At 43.4% G+C, this 21,489-nt stretch overlaps 1 protein-coding gene across 1 annotated transcript; it reads left to right on the forward strand.

The window, feature by feature from the left end:
• The first annotated feature begins 7,386 nt into the window (after window positions 1–7,386).
• LOC126295233 (cell surface glycoprotein 1-like) lies at window positions 7,387–15,163 on the forward strand. Its single transcript, XM_049987627.1, has 3 exons — window positions 7,387–7,440; window positions 8,874–8,945; window positions 12,572–15,163. The coding sequence occupies exons 1-3, from the start codon at window positions 7,387–7,389 to the stop codon at window positions 15,161–15,163; spliced, it is 2,718 nt and encodes a 905-aa protein (XP_049843584.1).
• Window positions 15,164–21,489: the final 6,326 nt, after the last annotated feature.

Genomic DNA, 21,489 nt, shown 5'->3' on the forward strand with positions numbered 1-21,489 from the left:
TAACGATGTTACTAGAAGATGTTTCACTGGATGACAGAATGGCGATGTACTTGTAACGTGATGGATGTCCGGCACATAACTCACTTGCGGTTGAAGCGGTATTGAACAGCTTATTTCATGACAGGTGGATTATTCGTCAAAGCCCGCACGTTCTCTGGATCTGACGGCCCCGGGTTTCTTTCAGTGGGGAAAGTTGAAGGATATTTGCTATAGTGATCCATCGACAACGCGTGACAACATGCGTCAGTGCATTTTCAATGCATGTGCGAACATTACGGAAGGCGAATTATTCCCTGTTGAGAGGAATGTCGTTACACGTATTGCCAAATGCATTGAGGTTGACGGGCATCATTTTGAGCATTTATTGCATTAATGTGATATTTACAGGTAATCTGTAACAGCGTGCGGTGTCAGAAACGATACGTTCACAAAGGTACACGTATCACATTGGAACAACCGAAATGAAATGTTCAAACGTACTTCTGTATTTTAATTTAAAAAAGCTACGTGTTACCAACTGTTGGTCTAAAATTGTGAGCCATACGTATGTGAGAATTACAGCGCCATCTATCACAAGCGAAAAAAGTGGTCCAACTTAAACATTCATATTTCTTTACGTGCTACACAAATTATGTAATAAAAATGGGGGTATCTATTCAAACAAAACGCAGTTGACAACCGTTTGACCTATGGCAGCACCATCTAGCGGGCCAACCATAGCGCCATCCGGTTTCCCCGTTCAAGCTAGACGAGTTTCGTTCTTTGTAGTTTTTTCGTTTGATGCTTATTATTACAAATTTGGCCCGGTCAGTATCAGTGTACCACCCAGTATACTGATGGAAAAATTTCACACTACTTTGAAGATGTTGTCCGACATGAACGAAAGTTGGCAGGCGTGTTGCTAGTTCTGAAGGATGATGTCTCTTCAGATTTCGCACCAGTCGCCTAAGAGTGGCGCTGGTAGAGCCAGTATGAGGATGCAGTTCAGGTTTGCTCTGTGTTCACTCTGTAACGGGAGTGAGTGTTAGTTAACCTTTGAGAAAGGACATGGTGAGCTGCTGTTAGTCAAGAATGCGTTGAAGGTGACAATGATGCCATTGTCGACAACTCACTAAGTTTGAAAGAAGTCGAGGGAGAGGGCTACGAGAAACTGGATGTTCCTTCTGCTGTTTAGCAGACAGACGTGGTAGCAATGCACTGGCAGCGGTGGTCACTAGAATGTGAGGTCGCAAGTAGACCGAACTCCAGACGGTCACGTGGCACTACCGATTTGGAAAATCATCGTGGCACTGGCGCATCGCACTGCATCTGCAGCAACAATCTGAGCACCTGTTGGCACCACAGCGATACAGTGAACTGTTAAAAATCGGTTACTTCAAGAACAGCTCCGACCCAGACTCCCTGTTGCGAACATTCCACTAACACCTGTGAGTCTGTGGGTGCTATTCTGTCATTCTGCGAAACGGATTAATCTGAGATGTACCCTTTACCCTGTGGCTCCTGCAAGATACAATTTCTACCCCCACACTACTACAGAAGTCAGGCAGTCGCTGCTAACGTTCTAAAGAGAAATGCCTGAAAAACTTTCAGCGATAAATATCTTCTGCAGTCGCCCGCTGTAAGGAAATGACAAAAATTCACATAATTTCTTATGTAACTAGTGGGATACTTGGGTACTGGAGTAGTGCTAGTTAGTGTAAGAAAAACATGAAACTAACGAATATTATTATTTATTTTGCAAAAATTGTGAGAAATCACAATGGCACTTATTTCCGGTTTCTTTTCGGAATGTGAAGCTACCTCTTAAGGATAGGATTCGCTAATGAGATTTCTATACAAAGTTTAAGATTGTATTTGAGTTGGCAGAATGGCTGAGAGCCGCGCCTACTCAACTTGAATAATCAACCGTTAGAATGTTGCTAGGTACAGTCGATGCAGTCACATGTGAAATGCAGTGAAGTGTACTGTTGTGGAGGAAATACGGGGCTCGCAAGAGCTGCAGCACACAATACCGTAAGCTGCAATGTCTGCTCTCTGCGCCGCTCGCTGCTGACAAATAAGATAACTCTCGTTCTATCTGGATTGACTTTCACCAATCAAACTCTCCTTACGCCTTGATGAGGTCAAGGACTCATATTCGCCCCTAGTCCAACTATTGGCGTGGTACACCGGTCAGATAACAAGTCCACCGCGATGCCATTCAAAAATTCGCTCACAGGCGTTTAACTATAACTCTGTCTGTTCACACTGCACAATAAGTGTGGCAGCCAACACAGTGAACTACACTTAATCGCAAGGACTTAGTATAGAGTCACACTCCAATACGCTCCCGACAGAGGTGCTCTCCCAGTGAAGTACTGAGGAGAGACTTGTTCCTCGCTCTTTTCAGTACACGTACGAGAGCGCACGCTCTCGTTACGTCTTCTCTCTTCTAGATCGGCAACGGAACGGCCCCTCTCCACGCCAGACGTGTCAGTCTCTTCCATTTCTCCTTCAGCTCAAGGCGTCATGAATATCGTCCTCCAATCAGCATGGCTCTTCTAAAACGGGAGAATGTCGTTTCGTTTAAGACGACCATTCCGGAAATCTGTAGCATCGGTGTTTGGCGTTTGCTGTCTCCTTGCGAAAAACCTCTGAAACTGTGTGCTATGTTAGTAAAGAATGCGTAGGCAGGGCGCTCCCACACAGTGTAGCGGAATTTGCTTTTAATCCGAACACGGGGTCGTTCTTCCTTTCACTCGGGCAAACGCTGTCCGCTTCACGGGCGGCCACCGGCTGATGTAGGTAGCTCCCTGTGAAAACCTCGGAAGGGACCAGCCTCCTGACGTGCGGTGTTTGCCTCTCCCAACCTAAATGCTTTTGTGACTGTTGTGTCTTGAATGTGTGTGTGTGTATGCCAGCTTCGAGTATCTCAACCCCAGTGCGCACTTGTTATTTGCGCATCATTTACATGAATTCATACAACATTGACTTTATCTTATCGAGTTTGGGTTTGAATGAAGCGTCTTGATGTGGAGAATATGATTGTGAGGGCGGAATATGTAAGCAATGAAGGTCAGGAGACCACGACGTCTTACAGCCCTTACACCGGCATTTGGGACTTCAGTGGTGTCAAGAGAGTGTTCATTGTGTTAGCCGGTTCTGATTCTGTGCCGGTGATGGCCGTGTGTTGATTAGGAGAAGGCCAGTTAAGGGCAAGCGACCAACCAGTCATCGTGCTGGACACACGGGACCTACACCTGGAGCTACGGTTTGGAATGCAATTTCGTGTCACAGCAGGAGCACTCGTGTGGTTATCCCATACACCCTTACTGCAAAATTTGTGCGTCAACGTGTAGTTTCGACCTGTTGCGCTGCCATTCGTGAACAGTGTCCCAGGGGGAGTTTTCCAACATGATGCTGCTCGCTCACTTACGGCTGTTGTAACCCAACATGCTATACAGTGCCCACTCACTCTCTCGGCCTATTGTGTCTCCAATTTGTCTATTAGAGCTTTCTTGTATGAATGTATGTGGGCTCCAGCGTAAGCAGTCAGAATCTTATACCATCTGCAACGTGCGACCTGTGTCCTGCAGACGTGCTTCTTGACCATAAGGCGTGACTGCAGCGTCTGAAAGTGGCGGAGAGCGCTTACAGTGTAGTTACATTCTCTGGAACTATTAAAATTAATAACTGGTCTAGAAATAGTCCGACAAACTTCATATTAGGTACATAGCCTTCTGTTGTGTAAAGGAACAATCTGTCAAAATCTGAAGTCAATAACGGTCATAATTTGGAAGTTACAAAAAAAAAGTCATTAAAAAAACGTAATTATCCGACATTTAAAAAACTAAATTGTTAGTACGCTATTTAGGTTTTTATATTGGTAACGCCACGTAGCGCTCTGTATGAAAACACTAACTGTGCTGTGTTCAGCCTGTGGCTGGTTTGTATTGTTGAATTATTCGCTATTGTAGTGTTGGGCAGTTGGATGTGAGCCGCCAGCAGTGGTGGATGTGGGGGGAGAAAGGGCAGAATTTTGAGAGCGGACGATCTGGACATGTTTCCACCGGAAAGAGTAAATTTGTAATACTATGTTTCATGAAATGATGTGTGTGTGTGTGTGTGATGACTTTTGAATATTGTTAAGGTAAATACATTGTTTGTTCTCTATCAAAATCTTTCAATTGTTAAGCATGCCCATCAGTAGTCAGTGCCTTCAGTAGTTAGAATCTTTTATTTAGTTGGCAGCATTGGCGCTCGCTGTATTGCAGTAGTTCGAGTAACGAAGATTTTTTGAGGTAAGTGATTCATGAAAGGTATAGGTTAATGTTAGTCAGGGCCATTCTTTTGTAGGGACTATTGAAAGTCAGATTGCGTTGCACTAAAAATATTGTGTGACATTTTAGTGTTGATGAGAATAAGTAAAGAGAGAAGTGTCTGAGTACGTTCAGTTCTGCTCAGCTGTTTAAAAATCAAATAACGTAAGAGGTTTATCAGCATAGTAATTCACTAATTTTTCTAAGGGGATGTTTCAAAATCACTAACTGTGACTATTTGAAAAGATATGAACACCTTCAGTGCTTAGATTCAAATTTGGAAAATTCTCATTTTAGAAAACCTTTCGTAATTTTGCTCTAGTAATAGCTTTAAGAATTTGAAGTAGATATTTATGTTTTATGTTAGGGCGGGTGTGAAAGAGAGTACTTGTGTGAGTGTATGTGGGACATTCGCCAATATTAAATTTTCAGTTTGTAATTCTCTACAGGAACTTGCAGGTGTTCCAGCTTTGTGTCGTGGGAGCGAATCCACCAGTGGTTCCCGTGCTAGTGGATGGCGGATGTCCAGGCATGTTTGGATATGTACGAGACAGGCAGAACGTTCGCGATTATATAGTTAAATTCCTGGACGTTAAGTGCAGCTTAAAATTTATTTCATTTCATTTGTTTGACAAGGGAGTTTTGAGTTGTTTATTTTAATGACGTCAATGAGCTGAGAGCAGTGGTTGGTTCTTTCTAGATTTTGGCGCGAGCCGCGCCCTGAAAGTCAGCTCTCATTGGCCGTAATTCTGTACAGCCAATAAGAAGGGAGACGGTTTGCCACCTAACGTATGAGATAGAGGTGCTTGTAGAGGCAGAGAGAAGAAGGGAGTGGTGGACTAATTGTCGAAGGAGCTGGTCATGCTGAAAGTGTCCGAACGCACTATGTGCAAAATGAAGTGATATTGTGACTTCCGCGTTTCGGTACAGTGATAAATGTAGCTGGTGTTTACCATTAACTATTTGTGAAATTTTAAGAGTCGAGAGATATTTTGTTCTGGAGAAAATCGCGTGTGTAAACTTTGAACTAAAAGTGTGGCGGTACAAAGTAAATTTTTTTTACTGAGTATTTATGACGAGCTAAAACTTTATTTAAAGACAACCACTGAGTGCCGAGTGCAAAAGTAAATAGCAGTTTATTGCCTGTGTTATTCTCGTAAATGATTTAGGAATTGGATAGGAAAAGTTCTGACTGTTTGAGTGTGGCGAGGACTGTGAACAGTAACTTCAATGATTTGAACACATTGGGCTGATGATCGAGCTTAATATCAATAAAAAAATCTTAATGAAAGTTTAAAAGGACCTTTGAACTTAGAAATTTTAACAGCAACCCGTTTCCGATTTATTCTTTAGAGTTCACAAGACTATATTCAGCTTTTTGTACTTATAGCGGCCGTCGACGTGTAGTTACGAAATCTCAGTTTCTTCAACATTGCTTTCCTGAGATCTCTTAAGGGGGGTAGGATGTCAAACGGGCCGACTTGGAGGAGGAGAAGCGTCACAGGACATTTTAATTTCCACTGTCTATACTTTTACAAATAAATTCATAAAACTTTGTCAGCATGACCAGGAAAGATTCAGAATAAACACTCATAGCAGTGGAAGTTCGAAAACATAACAAAATAAATTTTTTTACACGTAAAAGTTCATCTTTTTTCTCTCTTACTAATGGCAGCATTTGTTGCTATAGGTACACTTTTCTTCGTAAGTAAGAGAGATTCTTCGATGAATTTTCCACAGCATGCAAACCATACTCAAAGGTGTACAAAAATCTATAATTTTACAAATCTATTAAAAACTGTGGTAAAAATTGAGGTAATTAACTAGAAAATTTATGTTTTTTTTCTAAACATGAAGTTTAAAATAAAACAGCTCATTCGTTATTTCATAAATTAAATAAATTCTAGAGTTTCATACACCTGTAAGCATGGTTTGTATGCTGTGCAGAATTAATCGAAGAATCTCTCTAACGTATGAAGAAAAGTGTACCTATAGCAACAAATGCAGCCATTAGTAAGTGAAAGAATGATGAAATTTCACACGTAAAAAAATTTATTTTGTTATGTTTTCGATCTTCCACTGCAACGAGTGTGAATGTTGAATCCTTCCTGGTGATGTTGACAAAGTTTTATGAATTTATTTGTAAAAGTATAGACAGTAGAAATCAAAATGTCCTGTGATACCTCTCCTGATCCAAGTCGCCCCGTTTGACGTCCTACCCCCTTAAGTAGCTGCAGTCAGGAGTTACGTTTGCGGATCTGCAGCAGTTTCGAGGTAGGTGAACAATTTATGTTGCAGAACCGCCGTCGATGTGCGAAACAGAGCGTTACGTCGCAGTGGGACGTCATCTATAACCAGCATTAACTGTCCCTGTGTTGTCCGAACAAGTGAAATAGGCACCGAATTCTGTCAAACAAACAGCCATCCGGCACCTGTAGAGCGCAACGCACGCACCTTTGCATCCTTGCAATCAACATTCTGGCGGCTACACCGATTATTAATGTATCAGAATTTCACATTTGCGATGGCCACCTTGCACTTTAATTTACCCTGAGATGTTGCAATACTGAGCACTTAAATATGTGACCTAGGCAAATATATTCCATAAATTTCAATATTCTACGTTAATTATTTTTTGAAGTTGCGATTTTTCTCCGTCAGTGTCTATATCTGCAATCTTCGTTCAGGAAGGCAGTTCTGTTCTGGCTGTGAGCTAGTTTCAGTAACTAACGTGTTTCAAGTCTAAATATAGTACTTCATTGACCACCCTAACTTAAAAACTTGACTGTGGTTTCTACGTGACAATACCAGAGCCGTTTAACAACTGCTAAAACTATTTCTCTATCTGAAAACTTTCCCTTCTTTTGGAACTACTCGATATTGCCACAAATTGGTTTTTTGCGGTGCTGAACACGCCATCTATTTCACAGTATGGTGACAACAGGAAAGATTCTACTGTGCAGCACAGTGCAGCAATTACTATACCGTAAACCATTCGGCAGCTTGTGGAACAGGCTCTTCTCTGCTGCAGATGGGTTGGAGGAGATACTGGACAGCGTGCTGTCCTTGTTTCGGCCGAAGGAAGACGATGCAGGGGCATCGACGGCTGGTCGAGTTGGAGCAGGTCACCAAAGCTCCGAAGGTGAGCACCACTCCGTTTCCTGACGACGTACAACACAGCAGTAGCACACACACACACACACACACACACACACGCACACACACACACACACACACACACACACACACACACACACACACACACCATGTGCTCACTAACGGACGTCACTCACTTACGAAAATTTAGATGAACATCAACAAAAGCAAAACGAGGATAATGGAATGTAGTCGAATTAAGTCGGGTGATACTGAGGGAATAAGATAATAAAATGAGACACTTAAAGTAGTAAAGGAGTTCTGCTATTTGAGGAGCAAAATAACTGATGATGGTCGAAGTAGAGAGGATATAAAATGTAGACTGGCAATGGCAAGGAAACCGTTTCTGAAGAAGAGAAATTTGTTAACACCGAGTATAGATTTAAGTGTCAGGAAGTCGTTTCGAAAGTATTTGTATGGAGTGTAGCCATGTATGGAAGTGAAATATGGACGATATATAGTTTGGACAAGAAGAGAATAGAAGCTTTCGAAATGTGGTGCTACAGAAGAATGCTGAAGATTAGATGGGTACTTCACATAACTAATGAGGAAGTAATGAATAGAATTGGGGAGAAGAGGAGTCTGTGGCACAAATTGACTAGAAGAAGGGATCGGTTGGTAGGACATGTTCTGAGGCATCAAGGGATCACCAATTTAGTACTGGAGGGCAGCTTGGAGGGCAAAAATCGTAGAGGGAGACCAAGAGATGAATACACTAAGCAGATTCAGAAGGACGTAGGCTGCAGTAGGTACTGGGAGATGAAGAAGCTTGCACAGGATAGAGTAGCATGGAGAGCTGCATCAAACCAGTCTCAGGACTGAAGACCACAACAACAATATAAAGATCTCTTTCCGCTGTCTTCAAACCTGTCTTTTTTCTGCCTTAAGATGTTCAGGAATCAAATTTCTATATTGACCTATAAAGCTGTCCATTCCTTGTTCTGAATGTGGTTATTTCCAAGCGTCGCTTTTCCTGTTTTCTTCGCTATTGATCTTGTCTCTACTTTTTCATTGCTATGTGGGAGATAGCGACACTGTACCCACTAACACCAAGATACTTACTTCGACTGAGTTTTGGATTATTGCTGATGGCCGCTTTCTTTAACTTTACACAGCTCTCGATTTAACTATGTGATATGACCGGTGAATTACCTTCATGTCAAGTATTTATTCCTACATCTGTATTTACTAGCCTTGAAGTACTCATACTCAATAAGCTGTATGCACTGGAAAAGTCAGTCATCACACTAGGGCCCTCCTCACTTCAAATTTAATTGGTTCGACATCAGGATCGATTCTGTAGCACTTTCCAGTCTATTTTATTTTGGTGTTAAATGGTTTCAGCTATAGATGTAGTCTGTAGTGTTCCTGTGGGTACATACGTTAACTACAAAATTTTTTTCTTTCCTTTTTGTACAGATGCAGTGGGTCGAACATCTGCATTCGCAGGCGGCAGCTGGAGAGTGCACTGGGCTTTTACGTGATGATCTGGTGAGTGGCGTACAGCACTTATCTGAAGCTGACTCTCGTAAATGTCTAATACTCTGCATCCCGAAGCAGTAATGAAACATGGGATATGTTTTGTCAGCTCATTTTTTACCTGCCTTACACAACTGGATAGATTCGATAATTGCTGAGGAGGTACTGAAACGAACTGGACAGAAATGAGATTTATGGCACAACTTACTAAAAGACATATCTTTTAACGGGACACTTCATGTGGTATCAAGCAATCGTCACTTTGATTCCAAAGCGTCACGACGGTGAGGTGGTTCAAATAGGTGTAGCTTGCAGTAGTCGTACACAAATAAAGGAGCTAGCTGTTGAGTATAGACAACTGTGGTCAGATGCCTCAAAACGGTTTCTGGCTGAAAACACCAAATGAAAAACTTTCACCGGAGTACATAAAAACGTCACTTCCACTGCTGAACGTGCTGAAAGCAAACACATTACATGTGTGATCCTTGAATACGCAGTACAGTTCAAAAACACGCCTCCCACAATAACAGGATCAGAAATTGCTCTGATCTGACAATCACTGATCAATTATATCACCCAGTGCAGCAAAAAATCCTTTCTTCATTAAGACACCCATAACACTTCCATGGAAACTTCTCACAAAATGAAGTAAATAGAAGTAATCACACCACACGAGGTTAGCAATAGCTTACAAACAAAGATTGCTTTATCTGTGCGACTAGATTCTAAACAATGTTAAGAAATTTAGTTAGTTTTTCAAATGGCTCTACCACTGAGCTCACCAAAAGAAGAAATGAAGCATACCGCCATACTATATTCAGGAACCGTCTCTCGTATAATTGCTACTTTGTGCAACACTGTTTCTGATTCAATATAACAGCCCAGTGTAACATTTCCCTTCACTTTTACTGATGACAGCAGTGCCACCACTGAATCTTATCACTGACATCCTTCCATCCTGAATTTAAACCCACACATGATCCTTTCATTTACTTTCGTCATCATTTCGCTGATGGGCAGACTGAATAGTATGGGCGAAAGACTGAGAAACTGAAACATATTCCACTATTTTACATCGTGGAACTCTTTTTGCAGTCTTGCTTCTACAATAATGATCGACGTCAGAGGTGCCTCTCTGGTGCCTTTTCCTACATCAACATCCATACTCCGCAAGCCACCTGACGGTGTGTGGCGGAGCGTACCTTGAGTATCTCTACCGGTTCTCCCTTCTATTCCAGTCTCGTATTGTTCGTGGAAAGAAGAATTGTCGGTATGCCTCTATGTGGACTCTTAATCTCTCTGATTTTATCCTCATGGTCTCTTCGCGAGATATAAGTAGGAGGGAGCAATATAGTGCTTGACTCCTCGGTGAAGGTATGTTCTCGAAACTTTAACAAAAGCCCGTACCGAGCTACTGAGCGTCTCTCCTGCAGCATCTTCCACCGGTGTTTATCTATCATCTCCGTAACGGTTTCGCGATTGCTAAATGATCATGTAACGAAGCACGCTGCTCTCCATTGGATCTTCTCTACCTCTTCTATCAACCCTATCTGGTACGCATCCCACACTGCTGAGCAGTATTCAAGCAGTGGGCGAACAAGCCTACTGTAACCTACTTCCTTTGTTTTCGGATTGCATTTCCTTAGGATTCTTCCAATGACTCTCAGTCTAGCATCTGCTTTACCGACGATCAACTTTATATGTTCACTCCATTTTAAATCACTCCTAATGCGTACTCATACATAATTTGTGGAATTACCTGCTTCCAGTTGCTGACCTGCTATAATGTAGCTAAGTGATATGGGATCTTTCTTTCTATGTATTCGCAGCACCTTTCCTCAATCAAAGCTTTCTTTTCCATTCTTCGGTGTGTTATACTTGTCAGTCGATTTTTCGGTAGTTCTCGCTCTTATAACCCTTCGGAATTTTGTGTAGTTTGTAGACTATAAAATCCTTCAATCGAACTTGAAAAGTCGTTTGGTTTTCACTTTCACTCATGATTTTAGAAATTTAGATATGCAGTCGACGTCTATAGATTTATTTGACCGTATGTGCGTCGAAACTCTGATAAGTGCCATTACTGGACCCCTACGTCTATCATCTCAACATCCATTTCTATCCCTCGTAGAGGCCTTCAATAAACTCTTTCCACCCATTCGCTCACTCTGCCCAGCGTTTAATAGTGGAATTCCTGTTGCACACTTAGTGGCTTATACAGCTGTTTTGCTCTGTTTCGGGGTAATGATTTAATCCTTGCTTAGGTAAAGATGTAGTAATTTGAGGTTTCCATGTTTCAGGTTTCTCCTGCACAAATAATACGTAGTTAAATTTTAAGAGAACTAGTTGAGGAAGATGGAGAGTAGTTTTAGATTATCGGTTAGTGTTTATTGGCTTTGCCTGATGAACTGTTAGTGACTGATATAACAGCATAATAATGCCCTTACATTGTAAATCATTATCATCTTTACAGTCCTCTCTAAAAGTCCTATGTTTGTTACTTAGAGCTGGTGGTGGAATAGTCTGACGAAGACCAAGGCTTATCACTAACAGTTGGTGGTGGAAGTCTTTTCAGCGGATGGTTACTCTGCTTCCAGTACAAACAATTTCCCTCTTCCGAGAACTTTTAACTTAATGCGGCGCTAACCAGTATGTCTTTTCTCAGGGAGTTACAAAACTCACTTCAAGTGCAATTTTTCTCTGTCGTTTCTGTGTTCTATTTACTTCCGTGCATATCCGTTTACAAGTGAGAAACGCCCTTTGAGTTTGCCTTTTCCGGTATCCTGTCAATGCACATTGGATTCACGCTGTCACCTTCGAATATGTTTGGGTCCACCAAACAATAGGTGGTCTCGTTACTGTATGTCACAAACCACTGCTTCTTCTTTGTAATAGTTGGACTTCATTGGAATAGCGTGCACTACTTTTCAGAGGGCAAGTGCCTCCCAAGTTATTTCATATGCTTCACGAGAACAACCACAATCGATACAAACAACGTTACCGCTGGTAGAAAGGCTCCCAAGTATGGTGTCGGATGGTATTTGTAAAGTCACAGTATTACCAAGTAGCCACTGAAGATTTAGGTGGTGTCCCAGAAGACGACGAGCGTTTCCCTCGTAAAAATGCCGTGCTAGTTACACCACAAAATCAGATGCAACGCCGGTGAACCATTCAAGCAGGTATCGGCCCATAACAAGTGCGAGCTGTGAGGGTCAATAGATTTAATATACTGAACTTGCCCACATAACCGTAACTTGTACGTATACATGACCATTACATAAAAAGTGGACACATCTTTAACTGCTGGGATAAACAGTATTAAATATACACGTAAATCGGAATTATATTTTGCATCGCGTTTGCCGTCATCTCCATTATTACCTGAACTCACATGCAACTGAAAAATTCGTACTGAAACATTAAACGCAAATAAGTACACACAAAAAGGTCCCGCATATTACAGCTGCGCCAAACGAACATTAATAATCAGACATCAATTATTTTTAAAATTGTTCTCCTTCTACCACAGTTAAAAGCAACAAACTGATAGTTACAGAATTATTCTAGTTATGTACATTGAATACACATATATGATTTTGTGTTCCATGTCTCTTACCGAGCTTTCTGTATTCTGCCAACAGGAGTGGACTCGCCAACACCATCCCGCTCAGAGAAGAAGACTAGATGAGAAAACAGATCAGCTCGAGACAATTGCCGTGCCTCCAGCATCAGAACCTGTGACTACTGCCGAATCCCTAACTGAGCCCCCCGATATGCAGTTAGAGATGGATGCTAGACCACCAGCACCCTCAGTGGCATCTCTTGCAGACTGGCATGACGAGCCAGCGGATGAGAAATTAGAGAGTTATGCTGAGCCACCACCTGACTCAGTAGAAAGTACTGCACAATGGCCTGATGAGCCCTATAACGAGAAGTTGGAAAGAGATTCTGAGCCGCCACCAGACTCAGTAGAAAGTACTGCACAATGGCCTGATGAGCCCTATAACGAGAAGTTGGAAAGAGATTCTGAGCCGCCACCAGACTCAGCAGAAAGTACTGCACAATGGCCTGATGAGCCCTATAACGAGAAGTTGGAAAGAGATTCTGAGCCGCCACCAGACTCAGTAGAAAGTACTGCACAATGGCCTGATGAGCCCTATAACGAGAAGTTGGAAAGAGTTTCTGAGCAGCCACCAGACTCAGTAGAAAGTACTGCACAATGGCCTGATGAGCCCTATAACGAGAAGTTGGAAAGAGATTCTGAGCCGCCACCAGACTCAGTAGAAAGTACTGCACAATGGCCTGATGAGCCGTATAACGAGAAGTTGGAAAGACATTCTGAGCCGCGACCAGACTCAGTAGAAAGTACTGCACAATGGCCTGATGAGCCCTATAACGAGAAGTTGGAAAGAGTTTCTGAGCCGCCACCAGACTCAGTAGAAAGTACTGCACAATGGCCTGATGAGCCCTATAACGAGAAGTTGGAAAGAGATTCTGAGCCGCCACCAGACTCAGTAGAAAGTACTGCACAATGGCCTGATGAGCCCTATAACGAGAAGTTGGAAAGAGATTCTGAGCCGCCACCAGACTCAGTAGAAAGTACTGCACAATGGCCTGATGAGCCGTATAACGAGAAGTTGGAAAGACATTCTGAGCCGCGACCAGACTCAGTAGAAAGTACTGCACAATGGCCTGATGAGCCCTATAACGAGAAGTTGGAAAGAGTTTCTGAGCCGCCACCAGACTCAGTAGAAAGTACTGCACAATGGCCTGATGAGCCCTATAACGAGAAGTTGGAAAGAGATTCTGAGCCGCCACCAGACTCAGTAGAAAGTACTGCACAATGGCCTGATGAGCCCTATAACGAGAAGTTGGAAAGAGATTCTGAGCCGCCACCAGACTCAGTAGAAAGTACTGCACAGTGGCCTGATGAGCCCCATAACGAGAAGTTGGAAAGAGAATCTGAGCCACCACCTGACTCAGTAGAAAGTACTGCACAATGGCCTGATGAGCCCTATAATGAGAAGTTGGAAAGAGATTCTGAGCCGCCACCAGACTCAGTAGAAAGTATTGCACAATGGCCTGATGAGCCCTATAACGAGAAGTTGGAAAGAGATTCTGAGCCGACACCAGACTCAGTAGAAAGTACTGCACAATGGCCTGATGAGCCCTATAACGAGAAGTTGGAAAGACATTCTGAGCCGCCACCAGACTCAGTAGAAAGTACTGCACAATGGCCTAATGAGCCCTATAATGAGAAGTTGGAAAGAGATTCTGAGCCGCCACCAGACTCAGTAGAAAGTACTGCACAATGGCCTGATGAGCCCTATAACGAGAAGTCGGAAAGAGATTCTGAGCTGCGACCAGACTCAGTAGAAAGTACTGCACAATGGCCTGATGAGCCCTATAACGAGAAGTTGGAAAGAGATTCTGAGCCGCCACCAGACTCAGTAGAAAGTACTGCACAATGGCCTGATGAGCCCTATAACGAGAAGTTGGAAAGAGTTTCTGAGCAGCCACCAGACTCAGTAGAAAGTACTGCACAATGGCCTGATGAGGCCTATAACGAGAAGTTGGAAAGAGATTCTGAGCCGCCACCAGACTCAGTAGAAAGTACTGCACAATGGCCTGATGAGCCCTATAACGAGAAGTTGGAAAGACATTCTGAGCCGCGACCAGACTCAGTAGAAAGTACTGCACAATGGCCTGATGAGCCCTATAACGAGAAATTGGAAAGAGTTTCTGAGCCGCCACCAGACTCAGTAGAAAGTACTGCACAATGGCCTGATGAGCCCTTTAATGAGAAGTTGGAAAGAGATTCTGAGCCGACACCAGACTCAGTAGAAAGTACTGCACAATGGCCTGATGAGCCCTATAACGAGAAGTTGGAAAGAGAATCTGAGCCACCACCAGACTCAGCAGAAAGTACTGCACAATGGCCTGATGAGCCCTCTAATGAGAAGTTGGATATACATGATGAGCCCTCCAATAAGGAATGTTTGGCAACCACCTCTATCTTTGCAGAATATTGTCGTTTGAGAGCATCTCTTAGTGTTGGCCTTATGAAAGTAATGCCCTTAAAAACAGGACCATTTCCGATCAAAACAGCCTTTATCGTTACAGGCCCACCGAAGAAAAGGGCCTTTACTGAACGGAAGGTGTGTCCTATTAAGGCAGCCTTCATAGTCACAGGGCCTCCAAAGATAAGAGCATTTACTCCAAAGAAGGTCTGACCCATTAAAACGTCCTTTTGTGTTACTGAACCACCGAAGAAGAAGGCATTCGCTTGTAAATTTCTCGTACCCAGTAAAACTCAAGTCCCTGCTTTTGATGTGACTAACAATGTGAAGTGCCCTTAAAAATTGGGTCAGTCTTGATTGTAGCCTTGTCATGAAGAAAATTTTAATGTACGCTTTTTAGAAATGGTTTGAAATGAATTTGCAAATGTTTCGAATAAATCAAAATTTAAAGTGAACATTCGTTTGCTTTATTTACTCAGTTGTTTCTTTGAATGACTGTTTTTGTGATGGTACTGGCTTGTATATTGCGCTAAGCTGCTATTTCGTCAGCACCCACACTTAACAAAAAGAACACAACAGTGGTTATTAATTGCTAGCAGCAACCAACAAAACGTAAATTAAAAAATTGGAATCTACAACCATCTTGGGGTTGTCTTCCTCACATTTGTTCACAAACAACAAAACAGGGACAAGTCAGGGCAGTGTGTGAGTAAAATACATTGACTGTAAAGACAGAACCTGAAAATAGTGCAACATGAAAGTGTGTCTTCAGGGTCAACAGGAAATGAAACGATGTAGCAACCATCTTAGAAACAAAGAAAATTCTTCTACCTAAGCCACTATCGACGAGATCAGTCATAAAATAGAATCTTAACACACGAAACACATTCAGTTCATCATCTAAAACAGAGGTCAACTGGTCTGTGGGTTGCGGCCCTAATTGCTTGGTATAAAGCGCATTTAGTTACAGTTTGGCGTAGGAAAAGGTTTGCACTACCAGAACTGTACACAAGTTGGTCGTCCTGCCGAAGGAGAGACCCATGCGTCAAAGGACAGTTTCCTATCCGGAGGTGCGTTAAAAGTAGTTGCTGCCGTCGCTGTCGCCGTAAGGAGATGCGCCGCGGTCGTGTCGTCGGTTTCGCCGGCCTCAGCTTTTTCTCCAACGCTAACCACTCCTCCCACAGACCCACGAAGTTGTCTCTCAATGGCGAGGGAGCTGCATGGGCAGTGAGAGGACATTCAGAAATTGTAATCTCCAGACAGGCATCATTAGCCGCAGCATATGTTGCGTTTGCCTAACTGAAAAGTAACTGTTTTTTTCTGTTTTTGAAGTACTGAACTTATCGAGGATTTCAAAGAGTTTTGAAGGGTTCTGCCCCGGACGGACCTACAATAGAAATTAAAGTAAATTTAACGTGAGAGCTAATCACTACGAGGTTTGCTGCTGGATCTACGTCAGCGTGGAATACGTAAACGACTGCAGCTACTTGCTGAAGCCTAAACGTCAAATTGGAGTTCACTGCTGCAACGGCTCAGAACAGCGAGGACGAATGTGCAGCTGCAGTAGTTTTAAATGTATCCATTGAAACGACAGATTTCATGACGATGACTGCATGACAATAAACGTAGGTTGAAGCTATACTGAAGAAAGACGAATGCTTATGAAGCTCGTTAGGTTATTTACTTCATTTCGTATCCATTCACATAGTGTTCATATTCTCGCGTCTCACTGCTAACAGATGAAATGAACTACTTTCCACGATTTCCTCCGTACCACTAAGCAATCGTCAGCACTTCGGAAAGCAATCGCTGAGGAGGAACAATTTGTTTTGACTGTCAGAGAAAGCAAATAGCGGTATTACGAGCCTTTATACAATGATCAGCCAGAACATTATGTCCACCAACCAACTGTCGACACAAGCCCGTCCAGGTGATGGCAGTGTCATCTAGCGAGGAATGACTGCCAGTCAGACACAAACATGGTGCATGTATTACATGTACATGTATGCTGCCTGTGTGTAGAATGGGGAAGGCGGGCGATCTACCTAAGTCTGACCGAGGGCACATTTTTAAAACCTCTGAGGCTCGGTTCAAATGGTTCAAATGACTCTGAGGTCATCAGTCCCCTAGAACTTAAAACTACGTAAACCTAACTAACCTAAGGACATGACATACATCCACACCCGAGGCAGGATTCGAACCTGCGATCGTAGCGGTCGTGCGGTTCCAGACTGTAGCGCCTAGAACCGCCCCGCCACTGGGGCCGGCTCTGAGGCTCGGTAAGAGCATTTTGGAAACTGGACAACTTGTTGGGAGTTCGAGGGGTGCTGTGTTGAATGTCTTCAACACGTGGCGAAACCAATATTAAACCACGTCCGGACGTCGTCGGGTTGGGCGTCCACCCCTAATTGCAGTTGTCGGACGTGGCAGGCTGGGCAGACGAATAAAACAGAACAGGTGGCGGAACTGACATTGGACTTCAATGCTAGGCAGAGTACAAGTATGTCTGAACACAGAGGACACCGAATATTCCTAACGATGGGGCCTCCTCAGCCGACGCCCCATGCATGTCTCAATGTTAACACCGTGACATCGACAGTTACAACTATAATGGACACCTGTCCATCGATACTTGACGTTACCGCAGTGGCAGAACTTTTCACGGTCTGATAAATCCCCAAACAGCGTATCCAGACACTCTGGGATGAAGATCTGCAGCGGATAGGCACTTGGTGCAGGGAGTGGCAACTGACCCTTAACATAGACAAATGTAATGTATTGCGAATACATAAAAAGAAGGATCCTTTATTGTATGATTATATGATAGAGGAACAATCACCGGTAGCAGTTACTTCTGTAAACTATCTGGGATTATGAGTACGTAACGATTTGTAGTGGATTGATCATATAAAATTAATTGTTGGTAAAGCGGGTGAAAGTCTGAGATTCATTGGAAGAGTCTTCAGAAAATGTAGTCCATCAACAAACGAGGTGGCCTACAAACACCCGTTCGGCCTATAATTGAGTATTGCTCATCAGTGTCGGATTCGTACCAGGGCTGGTTGACAGAGGAGATAGAGAAGATCCAAAAAAGAGCGGCGCGTTTCTTCACAGGGTTATTTGGTAAGCGTGATAGCCTTACAGAGATGTTTAGCAAACTCAAGTGGCAGGCTCTTCAAGAGAGGCGCTCTGCATCGCGGTGTAGCTTGCTGTCCAGGTTTCGAGAGGGCGCGTTTCTGGATGAGGTATCGAATATATTGCTTCCCCCTACTTATACCTCCCGAGGAGATCACGAATGTAAAACTAGAGAGATTCGAGCGCGCACGGAGGGTTTCCTGCAGTCGTTCTTCCCGCGAATCATACACGAGTGGAACAGGAATGGGAGGTAACGACAATGGCACGTAAAGTGCCCTCCGCCACACACCGTTGGGGGCCTTGCGAGGTATAAATGTGGATGTAGCTTCTTCATGATTCCGGTGGGAGGGCTCGAATCCGTCGTCTCCCAGGGGAAGAGCACCTGGGCACCTGAACTGCATGACGGAGACAAGCTGGCGGCGGCTCCTTTGTGCTCTGGAGAACATTCAAGTGGGCATTGATGAGTCCAGTGGCGCTCGTGCAATGCACCATAACGGCCAAGGAGTATCGAACACTGGTTGCAGACCACGTGCTCCCTTTCACGACGATAATGTTTCCCGATGGCAGTGGCATTTTTCAGTAAGATAATGCGCCGTGTCAGAAGGCCAGGAGTGAGATGGATTGGTCCGAGAAAGACAGTTGCGAGTTCCACAATTGATTTGGCGGCCTCCAACTCACCAGATCTGAAACCAATCGAATACATCTGGGATGTGACAGAACGCGGCATCAGAGTTCATCGCCCTCTCCCCGGAATTTAAGGGGAGTAAGTGATTTGTGTGCAGATGTGATGCCAACTCCTTGCAGCGACCTACCAAGGCTTAATCGCTTCCGTGCCACGAAGCGTCGCCGCTGTTATCCGTGCCAAACCTGGAAATACCGGCTATTACAGAAGTGGTCTCAATTATCTGGGCAATCAGTGTAAAACAGTCAGTTGTTCTTCTAGCGGCCACCTGGTGCGTGATGGTCTCTGGTTCCAGCGCTCTGCTGTTTTCTCTGGGCTGACGGATGATCTCTGCCGCCATCTCCCCAACAGAGCTGTACAAGGTATTCTACTACTCCACAAACGCGCAACATACATTACACATAAAAAGTTGCAAAATTTTACATGTCCCTTTACCAATGGTTTATTTGTCTCTTGCTGTTTCAGTAGATTGAAGAGAAACCTAAGAAAATTATATCGCAATAACATGCGAAATCATTCTGACCCAGTACAAATTATGCAGATGAATTCAATCGCTGTTGACAAGCCCTCATAGAACTCTCAAATTTAGGAAGTGCTGACTTCAGCGCTTTACTCCTGTTCCCACAATCATGTCCATTATAATTATCCGGGCTGTTATGCGGTGGTCGGTTGATGAATTCTGTGTCAATTGCCAACGTTTCGTCTCCGACTGCGGGACACATCTTCAGGAGGGTCCGTAGCTCGATGGAAGGTCCAACACACCCACTGGCTCGCTACGGACTGCCGCTAAATTCTGTGGCCGCGCGCTCCCGCGCCGTGGTGTGACGTCACGTGTTTTGAAAACGTTAGTGCAATTGGCCGCTGTCCGTCGCCGTCGATCGCCGTTGCCATCACCCAGTAGTGGACGGGTGGTACACATCTTCTTTAACACGGGCATCCATATACCGCTTAATTTCACGCCCTCCTCCTTTCGATTGAAATTATGAGGGTGTTTAGCGATTTCAATTACCTCCCTGTAGAGACTTTCGTAATATCCGCTTGTGGTCTCTAGTACCTGCGTCTCCTCGAAACGAATGTTGTGGTTCCCTGGCTGGAAAGCATGCTCCGCAACAGCTGATCATTCCGTTTCTCCTCTTCTTATGATGGACGTGATATTTCCGGCCGTGAAAGTCTACATTTTAGTATGTTCCCACAATGTTTGTATGAGATAAAGTTTGTGAGATTGAAATGTGCTATCGAGGTGTGGTATAGTACTTAAGCTTCTCGCCTCCCCCCCCCCCCCCCCCAGAAACTGAAGTTAAAATTAATATGACTGAATAATGTCTAGTTATTTGAATGGAAACTTATGGGCGAGAGAAGTAGCTTTCCAACTAATTTTAAACGATCCCACACAGGAAGAAATTTGGTTACTGCTTTGAATTCCGAAGTCTATAAAACAAAATGATTACAAGTTACAGCTCATAATCATACTTTGACTCTCGTTGTCCAAGTTACCACCTGGAATAAAATCTCTGTGGCTCTACGGAATTGCGGCGATCTTAAAATAATCAGACACACAATCTTACGCCGTGGGGAAATACGTATTGCGTGCTATGACGTTCTCACTGTCCAGCTGGGAATCACTGTCCAAGTCAATTTTGATAAAGTCCAGAATTTTACCTCTTAAAATAGAGCATAAACGACCGTAGTGCAGGCTCCACTGATTTCCCAGGATTCAAATTTCCCTACGAGTTACGATACAGCAAATATTGTTCCGAGCCACAGACAAGGGAGAAGTTAAAATAACCAAAGAACTGAAAATACTTCTTCCATTTACGAAATTATATTTTTCCGTAAGTGATCGTCCTAGCTACATTTCAGTATACATCATCCTCTTGTATGAGATGAAATGTTGTCATAATTCATAATAAAACTACATTCGATATTCAAAAAGGCAGTTTTCAACAATGCCGGTAATCACAATTTCGGTGAGATCCAACTCTCCGCAATTCAATTTGAGCAGTCATACCTACGGCAAAGACGCTACGTATAGGCAGTCTATGAAAGCAGCGGATATCTAGAACTTCAATGCATTTAACAATACGTGTAACGACATTACTCTCAACAGCGAGGAGTTGGCCTTCCGTAATGTTCGCACATGCGTTGACAATGTGGTGACGCATGTTGGCAGGCGTTGTCGGTGGATCACGATAGCAAATATCCTTCAACTTCCCCCCCAGAAAGAAATTCGGGGATTTCAGATTTGAGTAGTGTGATAGCGATTGGGAGAGTATGTCTAGTGGTAGGGAAGGTACAAACAAGTATTTCCAGAGCCACATCGTTCATCGGAACGTATTTCCAATACTTCGCACATTGCCGAATATGCTTCAGTTGAGACCAGGATTGTAAGATTTAATTGTAAGTATAATGACAGGAAATATACAGTATGTGAGGGTTTTATAGAATGTGTTCGTGTATGCAAAGTCTGTGGTGGTATTGATTCACGTTCCCATGTTAATAGTAACAATCTTCCGAATGCAGAGGTCTGTTTGGGTGTAGGAATGTATCATAGTTAACTTTACCATCTTCTAGACGACTGAATAGCGAATTAATACTTTCTACGTGCTGGGAGGCTTTCGTGATCAAGTGTAACTTTGGAAAGATGGAGCGTTTGCGGTGGAGTGCTATACCCTCCCATGTAAATTGTTCGGTCGACTGCTTCTGTACATTTGGTGCATTTATT

The sequence above is a fragment of the Schistocerca gregaria genome, chromosome 1 (assembly GCF_023897955.1).
Source record: "Schistocerca gregaria isolate iqSchGreg1 chromosome 1, iqSchGreg1.2, whole genome shotgun sequence".
In the NCBI taxonomy this organism is placed as follows: domain Eukaryota; kingdom Metazoa; phylum Arthropoda; class Insecta; order Orthoptera; family Acrididae; genus Schistocerca; species Schistocerca gregaria.

Bases quoted from the DNA above. Each gene is read 5' to 3' on its own strand.
- LOC126295233 (XM_049987627.1), top strand. From the start codon at position 7,387: ATGCAGGGGCATCGACGGCTGGTCGAGTTGGAGCAGGTCACCAAAGCT. The intron at 7,441-8,873 runs GTGAGCACCACT...CTTTTTGTACAG, and splicing joins AGGTCACCAAAGCTCCGAAG to ATGCAGTGGGTCGAACATCT. The intron at 8,946-12,571 runs GTGAGTGGCGTA...TTCTGCCAACAG, and splicing joins GGCTTTTACGTGATGATCTG to GAGTGGACTCGCCAACACCA.